This window comes from Choloepus didactylus, chromosome 6, assembly GCF_015220235.1.
Source record: "Choloepus didactylus isolate mChoDid1 chromosome 6, mChoDid1.pri, whole genome shotgun sequence".
Classification (NCBI taxonomy): domain Eukaryota; kingdom Metazoa; phylum Chordata; class Mammalia; order Pilosa; family Megalonychidae; genus Choloepus; species Choloepus didactylus.
The window spans coordinates 136,791,081-136,805,038 of record NC_051312.1 but is presented as its reverse complement, the minus strand read 5'-3'; the positions used below and the strand labels follow the sequence as shown (position 1 = coordinate 136,805,038).

Below are 13,958 nucleotides of genomic sequence, written 5' to 3'. Positions count from 1 at the left end.
TCCAAAACCACTTCAAAATAAACTCGAAGCAGATTTTACTTTGTTTTTAACTTTAAAAAGACAAGCACTGCAGGGATATATTTAGCAGATCTCCCATTTTGATGTTAATTACACTAAGTGTGTGTGAATACACTCCTTACAAAAGAGCCTGCCTGCTGCTCTTGTCCAATTAATGCTCTGGCAGCAAACGTGAACAGTGATATAACAACATGCACTGATGCCCTCGCCGACTGGGCCTACCTGGCCCAATTTCTGCTGCTGTTTTTTTGCTCATGGCCTGCTCTAGAGTGTGCAAGGCTTAACAGTGAGAATGAGTCCAGCCACCAATGAGAATACTTGAACACAAAGTTTATTTAAGCATCAAACACATGAAAATTATTTGGTTCATTTGTGAAAGAGAAGGGATTGGGTTGGAGGGGATGGGGTGCAGGGGGCTCCCCAGGTTTGCAAACAAATGTATGTCCGGTGACCAAAGCTGTCATGGCAAGATCAAAGACATGGTGGTCAGGGAATAAGCTCATCACAAACAGAAGGAAGCAACACATGCGTCTCATAGATCAGACACTTCTAAACATCGTAAGGATTCATCAGAGGGAGTCAAACCTTCCAGTCACTGCTTCTCAGTATCGTTCCAACAGTCCCTCTCCGTAAAAACTGTGATCCAGAAACATCACTGGCTTGACAGATTTCTCCAACCCAGAATTTTTTTTTTTTATTCACCGGTTTTTCATGGAACCCAAACTACTTGGAAATTTTAGACAAGATGTACACTTTCCACAACTGGCTTGTAAAAACTTGGTGATATACTGTGAGAGTAGCTTGCAATCTCACCCCTTTCCTGATATCTGACCATTTGAGGCAGGTGGCACCACTCTGTGGTGCTAGAACAGGTTTTGACTTAAGGGCACATGCTTTTACCTAAGGAAGTTGGAGTTAAGTAAATTACAGTACTTTACATAGCAACCTTGAGTTAATTATGAGGATGTGCCTGATTGATACACGAAATGCCATAATGAGATCTGGGTCATGAGGAGAAGAATCGTCCAAACTTGAATTTCAATTGAAGAATTAGAGGCTGTGAACAGAGAGGAAAAGAGCAAGTCTTATGAGAAAAAGAAAAGCCTATTTGACAGGAATCAGACATCTTTTTGGTATTCAACTAAACAAAGGACATTTTATGGCCAAAAACCCACATTCTCCAAATGACCAGCAAGAGAAACAGAAATAACTCAGCCTTTAAGAAATTCCTGCTAACTTCTTAGGGTACCAGGGAACCCTGTGCCAAGGCTAGTGCTGCGGCCCCGCCATCAAAATCCAACTACGGCCCAAGGAGACCTGGCTGCCAAGTTTAAGGCCAATATATGGCCCTTACATGGCTGGGTGACCTTTTTTTTTTTTACAGGTATTTTAATTTATTGGATGCATATTAGGTACACAGTTAAAAAGGAATAAAAGTCCTACTCTCCAGAACAAAAGACAATAAATAGAACAAAGCTACCTGCTATTACACAAATGGAATGAATGAACATAAGGTGAAACGTGCTCTTCCATCATATCATTTGTTTTAAAACTAATCTTTTACAATGAAAAATCACTACTTATTTGAAACTGTATAGAGTTGGTATATTATGTATGTCATTTAAGTATTACTTCAGGGCTTTACAAACAACTTTATTGGTGGTATTTATATATGAGAAGAGAAACATTTACTGTATATAACGAGTAACATTTTTAGAAGTTACCTTCATCTTTTAGATAAGAGAGCAGGGACCCAAACTTTTTTTTTTAATGGTGCTAAAACTACTTGGGCATTTTCCCCAGCTTTCCTTCCTAATTTCTGGAATTCGATGTTCATAGGTTAGTTGTGGACTGAATGGATTTAAACACGAATTTCTCCTTCTCAGGGTAAGGCGCGTTCTTGCGCCCCCTAGTGGCCACCCTGGGGAAGCCCTCTGGTGCATCTACCTCTGCAGCTCTTGCCGTCCGCTTGCAGGGTCCCTGTCACGCAGCTGCACAGAGGCCCGTCCACCCGGCTCGTACAGATCTGCTCACACCCTCCGTTGTCCTCACACCAGTCCAGCCCTGAAAAGGAGCAGCCGGTCAGCTTACCTACAGACAGTTCATTTCTTCAACTCACACCTAAGGGCAAGGCTTTCAAGAAAGGAGGGGCAGAAGCAAAGCCCAGTGCTGCTGTGAGCTTTTAAAAGCCAACACAAAGATTTCCTTAAGGAAGCCGGCAGTCTTCTCACCCAGTCTCCCCAACCCCGACCTCCTCATTCACCAGATTCACATCACAGGTGATGCACAGTGAGCCCAGGCTTTCAAATCCCAATGTTTTAATAATTTATACTGTGTTTTAGGAAACATACATACTTTTTCGCCTAATAGGTCCCACTGAAATGATTTGTTCTTTGGGTTCTTTTGTATAGTCGGTGGCGATCCTGGAATTTTGTGGGCAATGCTGAAAGGCAGAACATACCAGAGGGAAAATTTCACACAATTAAGCTGCTAATTTATTCTTCACCTTATTTCCACCTCCAAAAGAGGTAGTGGCTCCGGCCTCCAGCACTATTGTTGCTTAGATTAATTAGAACCAATGCATTCTGGATCTGTGAGCCCACTGGGACTCTGGGCTTTATGCTCAACAGAATTAAATATATTCTCCACACTAGAATTAGATTCCTGCCTGGGAATGAGGATTGTCACTTCTCACTGGACGCTAATGCATGCAGCATTGTCTGTAAGCAGCTCTGACAGTAATTCACATCTTAATGCTGCATGCATAAAGTAAGCATAAAGCTGAAATGCTAACGGTTAGGGACTAGGGACAGTGCCATCAAATCTTTGGGACATCCCCATGTGTGAGAGGCATGTAAGCTTGGCCTGGAAGAGGTGATTGGTTAGTCACCTCTTTCTACCAAAACCTCAGGTTCTGGTGAGATCTGGACAAGCTGTAGGATGCCCCCTGTCTACGGGACACTTGGATAAACTGTATCCTGGTCCTAGGAGTTCCATTCTGTTGTACAGTATAGCTTCACCCCAGTGCTCACTTCAGATTCTGATTACCTGGCTCAAGATGCTCCTTGAGACTCTCGTGTGGTGGTCTCAACCAAGGGCAATGTTGTCCTCTAGGGGTGTCTGGAAGTATCCGCAGATATTTTTTTTTTTTTTTTTGTCTGCAGATATTTTGGGGCCTTGCCAATGGTGGGGAGCAGGGTGCTACTGGCATCTAGAGGGTGGAGGCCAGGGACACTGCCAAACATCCTACAATGCACATAGCCTCTCAAAACAAAGAATTATCTGGTCTAAAATATCAGTAGCGCTGAGGTTTGAGGAATCCTGGTCCAGTGTTAAGCCAGTGACCAATGGGCATTTCAGGGATAGAGCAGAGGAGTCAACAGACATCGTTCCACCACGCTGACTCTTTTAGTGTCCCACAAAAGTTGACCTCCTGTTTCTAAGGATCTGAGGACGATTCCAATGCAGCCACTTCCAGGTGCTACAGATCCTCGCATGTATGATCCCCGTGATGGGAAATAAGGCTAAGCACGTAATTTCTGCATGCTCACTTACTATTTTGCAGGAGTACTTTTCTGAGTCACAGAGTGACACTGCACAGTGAAGATGAACTTCATCATAATCCCCGATGAACTTGAAGACGGTGACATGGAAGCGGCAGGTGAGGGAGACGCCGTTCTCCTCAATGCCGATGGTATTATCTTTAATGTTCTGACACCTAGTCAGAAAAAAAGTAAACTTTCCTCTAACACTTTAATTCTCATCTTTGTTTCAGAATTTTATATTTCACATAAAGCCATCATAAATGACCTTGCAAACATGCCTTTGCATTTGAACACTAACCTCTGCACTCTTCGGGTTTATCATTTATTATCACTCCCCAATGTTATCATAGTTTGTTTTGAAAGCCTCAGACACCACCTCAAATTAATATCCTAACTGCAACAACAACAACATGACTACAGGGACTGCATTCAATTTCCCCACGCTTTGCTTCTCACGCCACCCCCGCAGAATGCTATGTTTTACTGATATCAATTTAACAAACACAAGATTAGTCCTCACTTCTTCAGGGCTTTCTTCAGTTAATCATCAATTTGGGGAGGGGTCCCTGATTCAACCCTACTGGGAAATCTTCCCACGTGTCAAAATAGGTGGGAGCTGGAGGGAAAGGCAGAGCAGCCAAGGCCGAGCTGTAGCGTTGCTTTGTCGGAGGTGACCCCCTCTTCCTGCAACGCCCTCTCATCCTTGCCACATTGAGCAGGAGGCAATGAGAGCCAGGCTCTTCCTCAAGCACAGATATCTTGTCTCAACCACTTAACAGTTCCCCACATGCATCACGCTCTCTTATGCCCCTGCATCTGCTCTTCTTCCCATGCGTCACTCCTGCTCTTTCTCCAACACCAGGCTAGGGTGTCCCCTCCTTTATAAACATCACCTAGCCATGACCTCACCAGGTGGAAACCTGATGGCTTTTCCTGGATTTGACAACACCCTCCTGTTGAGCTCCTTGGGAGCAAGAGTCCGGATGTAACCCTCATGGTGTCTTTAACACCCTGCGTGGCACATGGTAGATATTTAAAAATCTTTGTTGGATGGAAGGATGGAAGGAAGGAAGGGAGGGAGGGAGGGAGGAAGGATTGTTCTGACATGGTCAATGTTAGCCCATAGGAGCCAAGAAGCTCTTTAAAATGACAAAGATAAGAATGGTGACTCTTATTACATTTCCTTTCCATAACCCATGGGATCAAATAGCGTAGCAATAAGGGAAATTAAAAAACTGGAGTTGTCCTTCAGCATACCTATTAAGTTTGTTAATTAGTCTTCTAGGCAAAATGCTAGTTGCTTTCCAAAGTGACAGTCTCTTAAAGCTCTGAAATGAAAACATCCGTGCCATACTTTTCATTTGGATAATCTAAATTGGTCCTAGCATTCTAAAATGTTAGCAGCCCTCCAGCCTTCATCCAGACTTTCCCACTTAATCAGACCACTGACTGTCTCCCAGAGAAAAGACTTGAGGTTTAGGAATTAAAAAACAAGGAGCTGAAGGGAAGCGGCAGGCTGTCTGGACACCTGCCTTAAAAGAACGAGCACAAAGCCAAGCACTCAAATCCTTTGTTCACCACAAAGGAACACCTGTCCCCCCTCTGACCAAGCACAGGAAGAGAAAAGAGAAGCGGCTGGCATGGCTCCAGACTTTTGAAGGAAGTTGGTGCCATCCCTGTCCTCCCCGTAGCTGGGGAGCAACAACTAACCCCCAAAATGCTGAAGCGGACCCACACTGCTGCTTGTCCACCCAGGTTTCTGACAGAGGACCTCACTGCACAGAGGATCATTTCCTCCATAAGTTCACAGGAAAAAACAATGACCATATCCCTCCAAGAAATGTCAGAAGGTCCAATGAAAATTCTCCCACATGACAAAATCACTTCATACCCAACAACGGCTTATTCGAAGGGCTTCACTCAGACCCTAGGGTGAGCAAGATTTATGAACATGCTCACGTGCTCTCTCACTCTCTGGGTTCAGTCTATTAAATACTATTTTAAAATTGGTAAATGCCATGGTGTCCTTCAAAGGAGACACAAGCCCTACAATCTGGGTTTGCATTTGCACAGTGGATCAGATTGTAAAAAATGTAGAAGCCCTTTTACTTTGGGAAAGGAATATGACAAGGAGGGAAGAAACTTGGAGGAATGGAGAAGTGTGACTTTAACCCCAGCATCCAGGCTTGCAAGAGGTCTAAGCAGTCACTGAGCCGTTCCCTTTGCCTCTGATGGGCTAAAAGCCAATTCAGAAAGACAAATGCCTTAGCGAGGTCTTTGGAAGAAATTTCCACATACATATCCGTGGCCCATGCCACGTCTAGTTGGTTAGGCAGTCAGTATGTCCTGGATTCTTTCTCCGCTCCTTGCTAGTTGGGTGGCCTTGGGTGAGTTGTGTACCTAACCTCTCTGTTCCATTGGAAAATAGTGGATATCTATGGTTTGTCTGCCCAGAGCTACACCTGTCTTCTTTTGGGGAACCACTCTTCTTGCCCCAACCACAAAGCTCGGGAGGTGGCTGCCAATTACAGTATCCATGGGAGGAACTGGGATGGGCACCCACCCAGGCCAGGCAATGGTAACACTATATCCCCTGATCAAAGGATAGGCAGGTGATCCAAGACAGACTAAGCATATGCCTCCCTGGGGGTCTCTGACTTGGAGCTCAAAAGGGCAATCTCTCCTCAATGATTATCACACTGTAAGAATGGGAGTACAGGACTGCCAGTTGTCTAAGGAAGTCAAGGAGAGAGAGAGGGAGGGGGAGAAAGGGAGACTGAGAGACAGTGATGGAGAAGCGGAGAAGCTGAGACAGGGATAGAGTGAGGGAGGGAGTCTTGAGAGCATCTGGATCAGTTGTCCCTGAAGCTGCATCCACTCCTGTAATTTGGTTTTGTAGCCATTAAATACCTAGTGTGAATTGGTCTCTACCACTTATAATAGAACGAATTCTGCTATCTATAGCATATATGTAATAGAGAGAACATGGACTTTAGTTACTTACTATCAATGTATAGATATGGGTTCATTGATTGTAATAAATGTACCACACTAATGTAGGATGTTAGTAATAGGGCAATTATGTGGGGGGGGGGGTGGGGAGGTAAAGAAGGGGAGGTATACAGGAACTCTCTGTGAACTTTCTGGGCAACTTTTCTGCAAACCTAAAACTGCTCTAAAAATAAAGTCTAATATTTAAAAATAAAAAAGAAGAAACTGCTTTAAGAGTTATTACATTGGGGTAATGGAAATAGTCTAAAATTAGATTGGGGTGGTGGCTGCATTCATCTGTAAATTTACTAAATATCATTGAATTTTATACTCAATAGCAAGTGAATTTTTTACTATAAACTATATACACAAGATGGATGGATGAGTAGAAAAATGGGGGCAAAAACTAAATGAAAAATAGCGGGGATAGGGGGATGATTTGGGTGTTCTTTTTTAGTTTTATTTTTTATTCTTATTCTGATTCTCATGTAAGGAAAATGTTCAAAGATGGATTGGGGTGATGAATGCATAACTATATGATTGTGCACTGTGGATGACTATATGGTATGTGAATATATTTCAAAAAAACTGAATATAATTTAAAAAAAAGAAAAAAATTATATACATAAGAAAGCTGTTAAAGAATTACTGCAAAATCTGTGATCATATGTGTAAACTGCCTGACATAAACAGTAAGTTTTTTTTAAAAAAAATCATTATTGTTATTTGGTCTATAGTTGTTGTTTTTTAAATTTTTCTTCATCCATTTGATAGATTTGTTGCATAGAGATAATGTTGAGTTTTGCCTGAGCCCCGTGATCCTGGAACTTCTCAGCTGGATTAAACTCTTGACAGGTATTCTCATCTCTAGGCCCCTGACCCCCCTCACCTTGGCCCTCACACAATCCAGATAGAACACGTTCCACTTGGCTCCACAGTCAACTCCGGAGATAACATCATGTAGTGGACACACCCCTTGCTTGACCTCACCCTCCAGTACCTTCTGCATTAGCGCATTTGAGCCCCTCATCTGTCTCTCCTTTTGCGACAGCCTTCTGGGCTCTCCTCTATTTCATAGAGCTTTGAATAGTCATCCTTGCCTGTTCCTCACTGTCCTGTGCAATTTTTCTTTGACAGCAACCACTATATAAACTAGGTGCTGGGCATAAAGTGGTGAGTAAAAAGGAAACAGTAGCTCCTGGAGCGTAAGCTATTATTGTAGCATGCTTTTTTTAACTTTTTAATTTTTTTTTATTTTGACAGTTATCCTAGTCACCAACCTTTAGTTAGTCTCACTATGCTTCTTTCATTCACAGATGTTCCACCTTCCTCTCAAATCGAAATTCAAAGTAGGCAGGGCAGAAGCCCCCCTTTGATCACATGGAGAATAAAGTATCTTGTAGTTAATACCATACAAGCTTGGGGCTCTACCACTAGATTGCTGTGTTAAGTTAAGCAAGTTGCTTGAGCTCACTAAGCCTCGGCCTTCTCAGCTATACAATGGGGTTTACAATATCTACTTCATGGGTTGTTAAGAGAATTAGATGAGTTAATATTGCAAAATGCTGGTACCATAAGTAGCAAACATATATTACTGTTGATAATGTAACTAAAAATTCGCGTAAGCAAATATTACAAACATTTGAGACTGTCTTAAGGTAGAAGGACACTCACCCTTCTTCGATGATGAAGTATCGGAGCTTATCGTTGCTGTCGCGAGAGGGAGTGGCATAGCATTTGTTCAGCGTTAGGATCAACTGTGTGGCGTCAGCTCCAACCACGAAGACCCCCACGTACAGCACATCTCGGGTGGTCAGCACTACTTCCCCCTGGCGATAAGGATGTTTGTAGGAGGCATTTTTGTAGAGGGCCATCTTGGTGGTGAAGCTGCCTTCTTGGGTTGGGATTGTCAGGTTAATGACACTGAAAAGGAAACAGTTACAAGGCAGGGAACCCAAAACAAGTGTACTTATTAAATCACCTGCCATTTTTCAAGCTGAAAATGCAGAGGGAAGGCCAAACAGCAGGGAGCAGTAAAGTCTAAGGCTGTGCTGTCCGATATGGTACACGAGCCACATGTTAGCAATTAAAATGAAATTAAATTAAAAAATTCAATTGCTTAGCCCCACTAACCATATTTCAATAGCCACATGTAGCTCTACCGTATTGGATGGCTTGGATAGAGAACATTTCCATTATTGTAGAAAGTTCTATTGAACCTTGATGGTTTGAAGCATTTCAGTTCAGGAAATATGAATTATTTTTTGCCTAGTGCTTCAAAGATAAATGCCAGTAATACTGATTATGCTACCCTTACCTGCCAAGGAGAAGACAAAGCAAGGTGCAAAGCCCGTGGGATCCTTTACCTTAGCATAGGTTTTATAACAGAATCTAAGGAGATCTTGATGTCCAGCTCATAAGCACATGAAAAGTCCACATTGATCGTCCGGTCTCTGGTGATGATGTTGCCAGTATTGTTGGCACTTTCAATCCAGATTGTGTTTTTATATGTGATATGAGTGCCATTGGACTGCAGAGCAAAAGGAGGTCAGAAATCATTAAATCTGGGAGTATGCTGCTTGCTTTCCAAGTCCACAGCCTTGAAAGTGGAGAAATGGCTTCATTCCATACATAATCCAGAGGCCAGTATAAATCAGTATGGAGCTAGTCTCAACATTTACTGGAAAAAAAAGTATTACAATAGATGCCAACAGCATCCTCCAGTCTGATAACCTTGAATGCCCACAGAAGGCGATTTCATCTACCACCGAATTCTGTTATCTGTGGGAACCCAAGCTAGGGGACAGCATGATGTATTGCCATCAGGAGGTAATGTAAGTCTTCTCTTTTAATCCTTAATTCAAAATCTCTCCTCCAGCAAACCTTTTATCAGGCATGCCTTTAAATACCAAAATGAACAAATTCAAGTTTCACCTCCTCACTTCTTTCACCCTCTGATAAAAGTGTGAATAAACAAAGTCAAAAGTAATTGATGGGGTATGTGAATATATCTCAATAAAACTGAATTTAAAAAAAGTAACTGATGGACAGCAGGAAGGGACAAGAAGAAGGAAAGCAGGATGCTTTGTTAATCTGTAAATTGGACAATCAGACACTAATCATTGGGGCCTTGCTTGTACTTCTGCAACCAACTGTTAAAGAGTGTCTGGGACACCCTTCCTTCCCAGTTAGTGAAGCCAGCTGTATTTACCTGGAAGAACAGAAGCATACAAGAAGTAATGAAATTGTTGTCAAGACTAACCTGGAACTGGGGCAAGGTATTTGAGAAAGAGTCCTTCACCTTTCAAACATCAATTTTAGAACTGTCTTAAAGTACTTTGAAGAAGAAAATATGTACATAGAATATGCAGGGCAAACTCTGACAGCAGACAAAGCAAATCAAGGAAAGAAACACATCATTTATTAGGCTTTCAGTTCAATCATCCACTTTGTGCCAAACAGTTATTCTCCTTGCTGTCTTTCATTTCTTCCCTGCCATCTGTTCTCCACAGCATGCATTTCTAAGAAGACTACCTTGAAGTTGGCTTTCAGGACAGCAGATGTGCAAACACAGGAGCTTGCACAACCTCTACCATGTGCTCTTTCCTGCCCCATGTGCTCACCTGCACGATGTTTCCACAATTCCCCTTGGTATTGTTGATCTGAAAGGAGATGAAATCCTCCCCCTCGATGCCGGAGCACCGTCTGTCATTGATCCTCACGCCCTCCCTCTCAAAGCCGAGCTGGAAGAGTTTGCACTTAGATATGGACACTTCCATCTGGGCCGCCTTGCAGGTCACCTCCGCATCAATAATGTCATGTGAGTCTGTGGGGAACAGTTATGATGAAAGGCAGTCAGTGGGAGTTGGCCCTGCTGTATGATGGCGGAGAAACATCCCATTCCCAGTCTCCTTTAGAAGAGGCTACTCTTTACTCAAAGGCAGCGGCATTTCTAAGCTTTGATCATCTCAAGTGAGTCCATGAATTTTTTCAAAGAAATAACTTGGGCCTTGGTAGAGCCTTTGAAGGATGAAAATGCTAATCAAGCGCGCTTTGTCTTTTCTTTATAAACCCAGGTCTTCCCCCTACACAATATGTCTGTAAGCAACATGCAGGATCCGGCACATTGTGGCCGGGCTAAAGAGCACACCCCGGTGACAGCATCGCTCAAGCAAGGACCCCAAGCCATCCCCAGGAAAGCACAAGGAACTCTTGCTTTCTGACATGATGATGCTCCTTTTTGACATTTTATCTGAGTATATAAACACAGGCTAATAAGCACTATAGAAACAGAGAGAAACATTTTTAATCTGCTTGGACGAAGCCCTTGAACAGTATATGCTGTCCCCTCCCATGGAGACATTTAGTCAATTAGGCTTTCATTCTCTAATGATGTTAAATTTAGCTTGTGCCTTCTGAATTACTTAGTTCAGTAAAAGGCAGCCTCTGGAGGTGGAAGGCAAAGCAGCTCCCCTTCAAGCTGATGATCCCTGGTGGGCTTGGCCGGCAGAAGAAGCCCTTCCCACCTTCGGGAAGCTACAGTTTGGAACATGACCCGGAGTGCCAGGACTTCTGTTTGTTTCAGACATTTCAGTTGTATCTCCAGGGCTGAAAGGCTTTGGGCCAGATAAGGTTGGCTTCAAAGGAGTCTTAGGAACGCAGCTGGTGCTCTCTCCTACTTTTTTTGTGTGCGTCAAACCACTTTTACTTCCCTGTGAGTCTAAAGATCAGATTGGATCTCTCTGATGTTGAATACGGCCTCAGATGGAACTGGCTGATTCCATTCATGTACAATTTGGCATGCTACAATTTATCAGAGAAAAGGATGTAGCTACAAGGAAACGAATGTTAGCCCACTCTGAAGTGGTCAGATGGCTTCCTTGTTCTGCTTAAGCACTTGTGAAAGCTTAGCTGGGTGGGTTTCTAAACTGTGGTGTGGACCTGTGGCCCCTCCCTGGAGCTCTGCTCTGCCACTGCCAGGACGTTCGCTCTGGGTCTTTCCGGGTGAGGAGGTGGCAGTTGTCACTCACTGTTTCCGTAGGGGGGAGGCTCGATGCAACCGCACAGCTCTCCACCGTTCTCCAGCTCACAAGTGCGGTTGGGACAGTCCACCCCGATACACGGATCTTCAACCACTCCTGCTAAAAAGGAAAACAGACAGAAACACTCACAACTTGACGTTCCCACCAATGTGTGGCAGCGTCTGGTCACAGTCTGGACCTGTCACTTTAAGCACACTGGAAATGGTCAGGATGGCAGGCAGCCACACACTCAGACAGGGCAACCTTCCAGAAAATGATGCTACAGCCAGCAAGTGGGCGTTGCTTTGGGCCTGGCCCTGTGTGTCATGGTTTGGCTGCATTCTCTCATTTTACTCTCACAGATACTCCTGAGGTAAGTGTTGTGACTCCAAGGTCACAAGTGAAGGTGAGAGGTGCAGACAGGATGCACAGGCCCTCTGCATGGCAAAGAAACACCACGATTACAGCATGCACATGCTGTGCTGTAATCACTTGCATTTATATCTTTAGATTCAGCTAAAGACCAGGTTGAAATTATTTATCTCTACATTCCCAGCACCCAGACACCTCACAGTTGGTGCAAAACAAGTATCTGTTGAATGGATGGAAATTTTAGGGCCTGTAAGATCCTAGAAAGGTGTCCCCAGACCAGGACCACTTCATCTTTTTTTTTTTTTTTTTCTGATTCCTGGTCCACCTTCCCATAAACTTCTACTTGATTTTATAAAAATAGATAATCCAAGACCTACACACAGCTCACCAGCACTGACTTAGATTAATGGTACTGTTTTGCCAAAAAGGGTAAAATTTTATATATAAAAGTTATATATATATATGTATGTATGTGCTAATTCTAAGCATCATTGTCACTGCGTTATTATGAACAGTATTTCTATACAGTATGAGCCTGTAAACTCTCTCCAAGATCTTCGACAACATCAGTCTGTGAGACTTTAATCTAGAACATTTTCTTTTGGAGACTCGCTTCTTTATTTAAAGAATCTCTCTCCCTATTAAGATGTAATAATCCTCCTATTAATCATGGGATATGATGGTTAGTGCGAAAGAAACAACTGTTCAAACCCAGCATGAGCCCAGTTAGCTTCAAAGAATTCAAAACAAAAACAATAAGCTGTCCCACAGCCCCAGCTGCCTCTCCCAACCCAGCTGCCTCTAACAATTGTAACAAGTGGGAGTAAAGGAGTGGCCCAGTGTCAACCTATTTCAATTCCCGGAAAGATGACTGAAGGAAAGCCACCAGTATCCTTTCCACACGTTTATTTTTAAAAGGCTGCCTTTTATAAACACCCTTTCACTTGCCTGGTGTGTTCAGTACCTAATGGAATACTAAGCCCCCAGCACCCCCTCAGCAAATGTCGGGGTTGATTGACATAGTATGAGAACCACCAAAAAGAAGGCCAGCAATAAAGTTCCAAGATTACAAATGTGCTGGCTCATTCACCAACTGGCAAATAAAATATTCCCTTAGATGGAGGGGAGGCTTGCAGTTAAAAAAGAAAACCAAAACAAAAAAACTGACATATTTAAAATTCCAGACACTATTTAAAGTTCAAAGCAGTTCATTTTCAAGTTATTTAAAGTATTGCTAATTAATGCAGCAGGATAAAATGTTAAAGTTACCAAATGAACCATTTTTGTTAATTTCCAACAGACTATTCATTTGCTTGTTCACGGTTTCTGAACTCACCAAATGTGTATTTTAATTAGTTGCATTGCTTTCAGGTTCTGAATTAAGGGAATAAGGTGTATATTTGGTTAGGGTTAGTCTGCAAACTTGCTCATACATACGGTCCTGGGGTAAGTCTGTTTCCTCAGTGTACCTGTAGACCCAGTGGGTTGGTGCCGTGTGTAAGGGCACAGACGCTTATTCTGTTGGTCATAATATCATAGGCATTGATGGAACAGACTAACCATATATGTATATGGACAAACGTGTATAATACATTTATATGGGTTTATATGCATTCGTATTTATCTATTCCACCTATTTGATTAACATAGGGAGAAAATGCACAAACAGAATCATGGAAATACTCATCAAAATAATTTTCTTACTACGGAAAAAAATACAAGTATCTATAGATCCTTACTTTACCAACTAATTCCAAATATGTAATCCCTTTATAAATCCAACTGCAACTTCCTGTCAACCCAGGCCGATAAAGCCAGCTACATTCCAACTCAACCTGGCGCATCCCACAAGTCCTTCCTTTTCTGAAATGTGCTGGGACCCACGTTAGAAGATCTGAGGTAGAGCCAAGTTTGGGAACTGAAATCCTTCAGGAGACCCTCTGTGTTCCTCCAACCCAGAGGGCCTCATTTTCCCAAGCTTGTTCTCCAAATTCCATAAGCAGGCAGGAAC

General features: G+C 42.9%; 1 protein-coding gene across 1 annotated transcript in view; it reads right to left on the bottom strand.

Moving 5' to 3' along the window:
- Positions 1-367: 367 nt before the first annotated feature.
- Positions 368-13,958, bottom strand: part of LOC119538628 (tubulin-specific chaperone cofactor E-like protein) — a 161,290-nt gene continuing 147,699 nt past the window's right edge. The window contains exons 23-30 of the mRNA XM_037841754.1: positions 11,585-11,695; positions 10,178-10,380; positions 8,921-9,084; positions 8,229-8,477; positions 3,574-3,736; positions 2,374-2,461; positions 1,966-2,082; positions 368-1,075 (exon numbers count right to left, since the gene is read on the bottom strand). Of these exons, the coding sequence (XP_037697682.1) occupies positions 975-1,075; positions 1,966-2,082; positions 2,374-2,461; positions 3,574-3,736; positions 8,229-8,477; positions 8,921-9,084; positions 10,178-10,380; positions 11,585-11,695 (1,196 nt within the window). The 3' untranslated portion in view covers positions 368-974. The remainder of the gene's footprint in view (positions 1,076-1,965; positions 2,083-2,373; positions 2,462-3,573; positions 3,737-8,228; positions 8,478-8,920; positions 9,085-10,177; positions 10,381-11,584; positions 11,696-13,958) is intronic.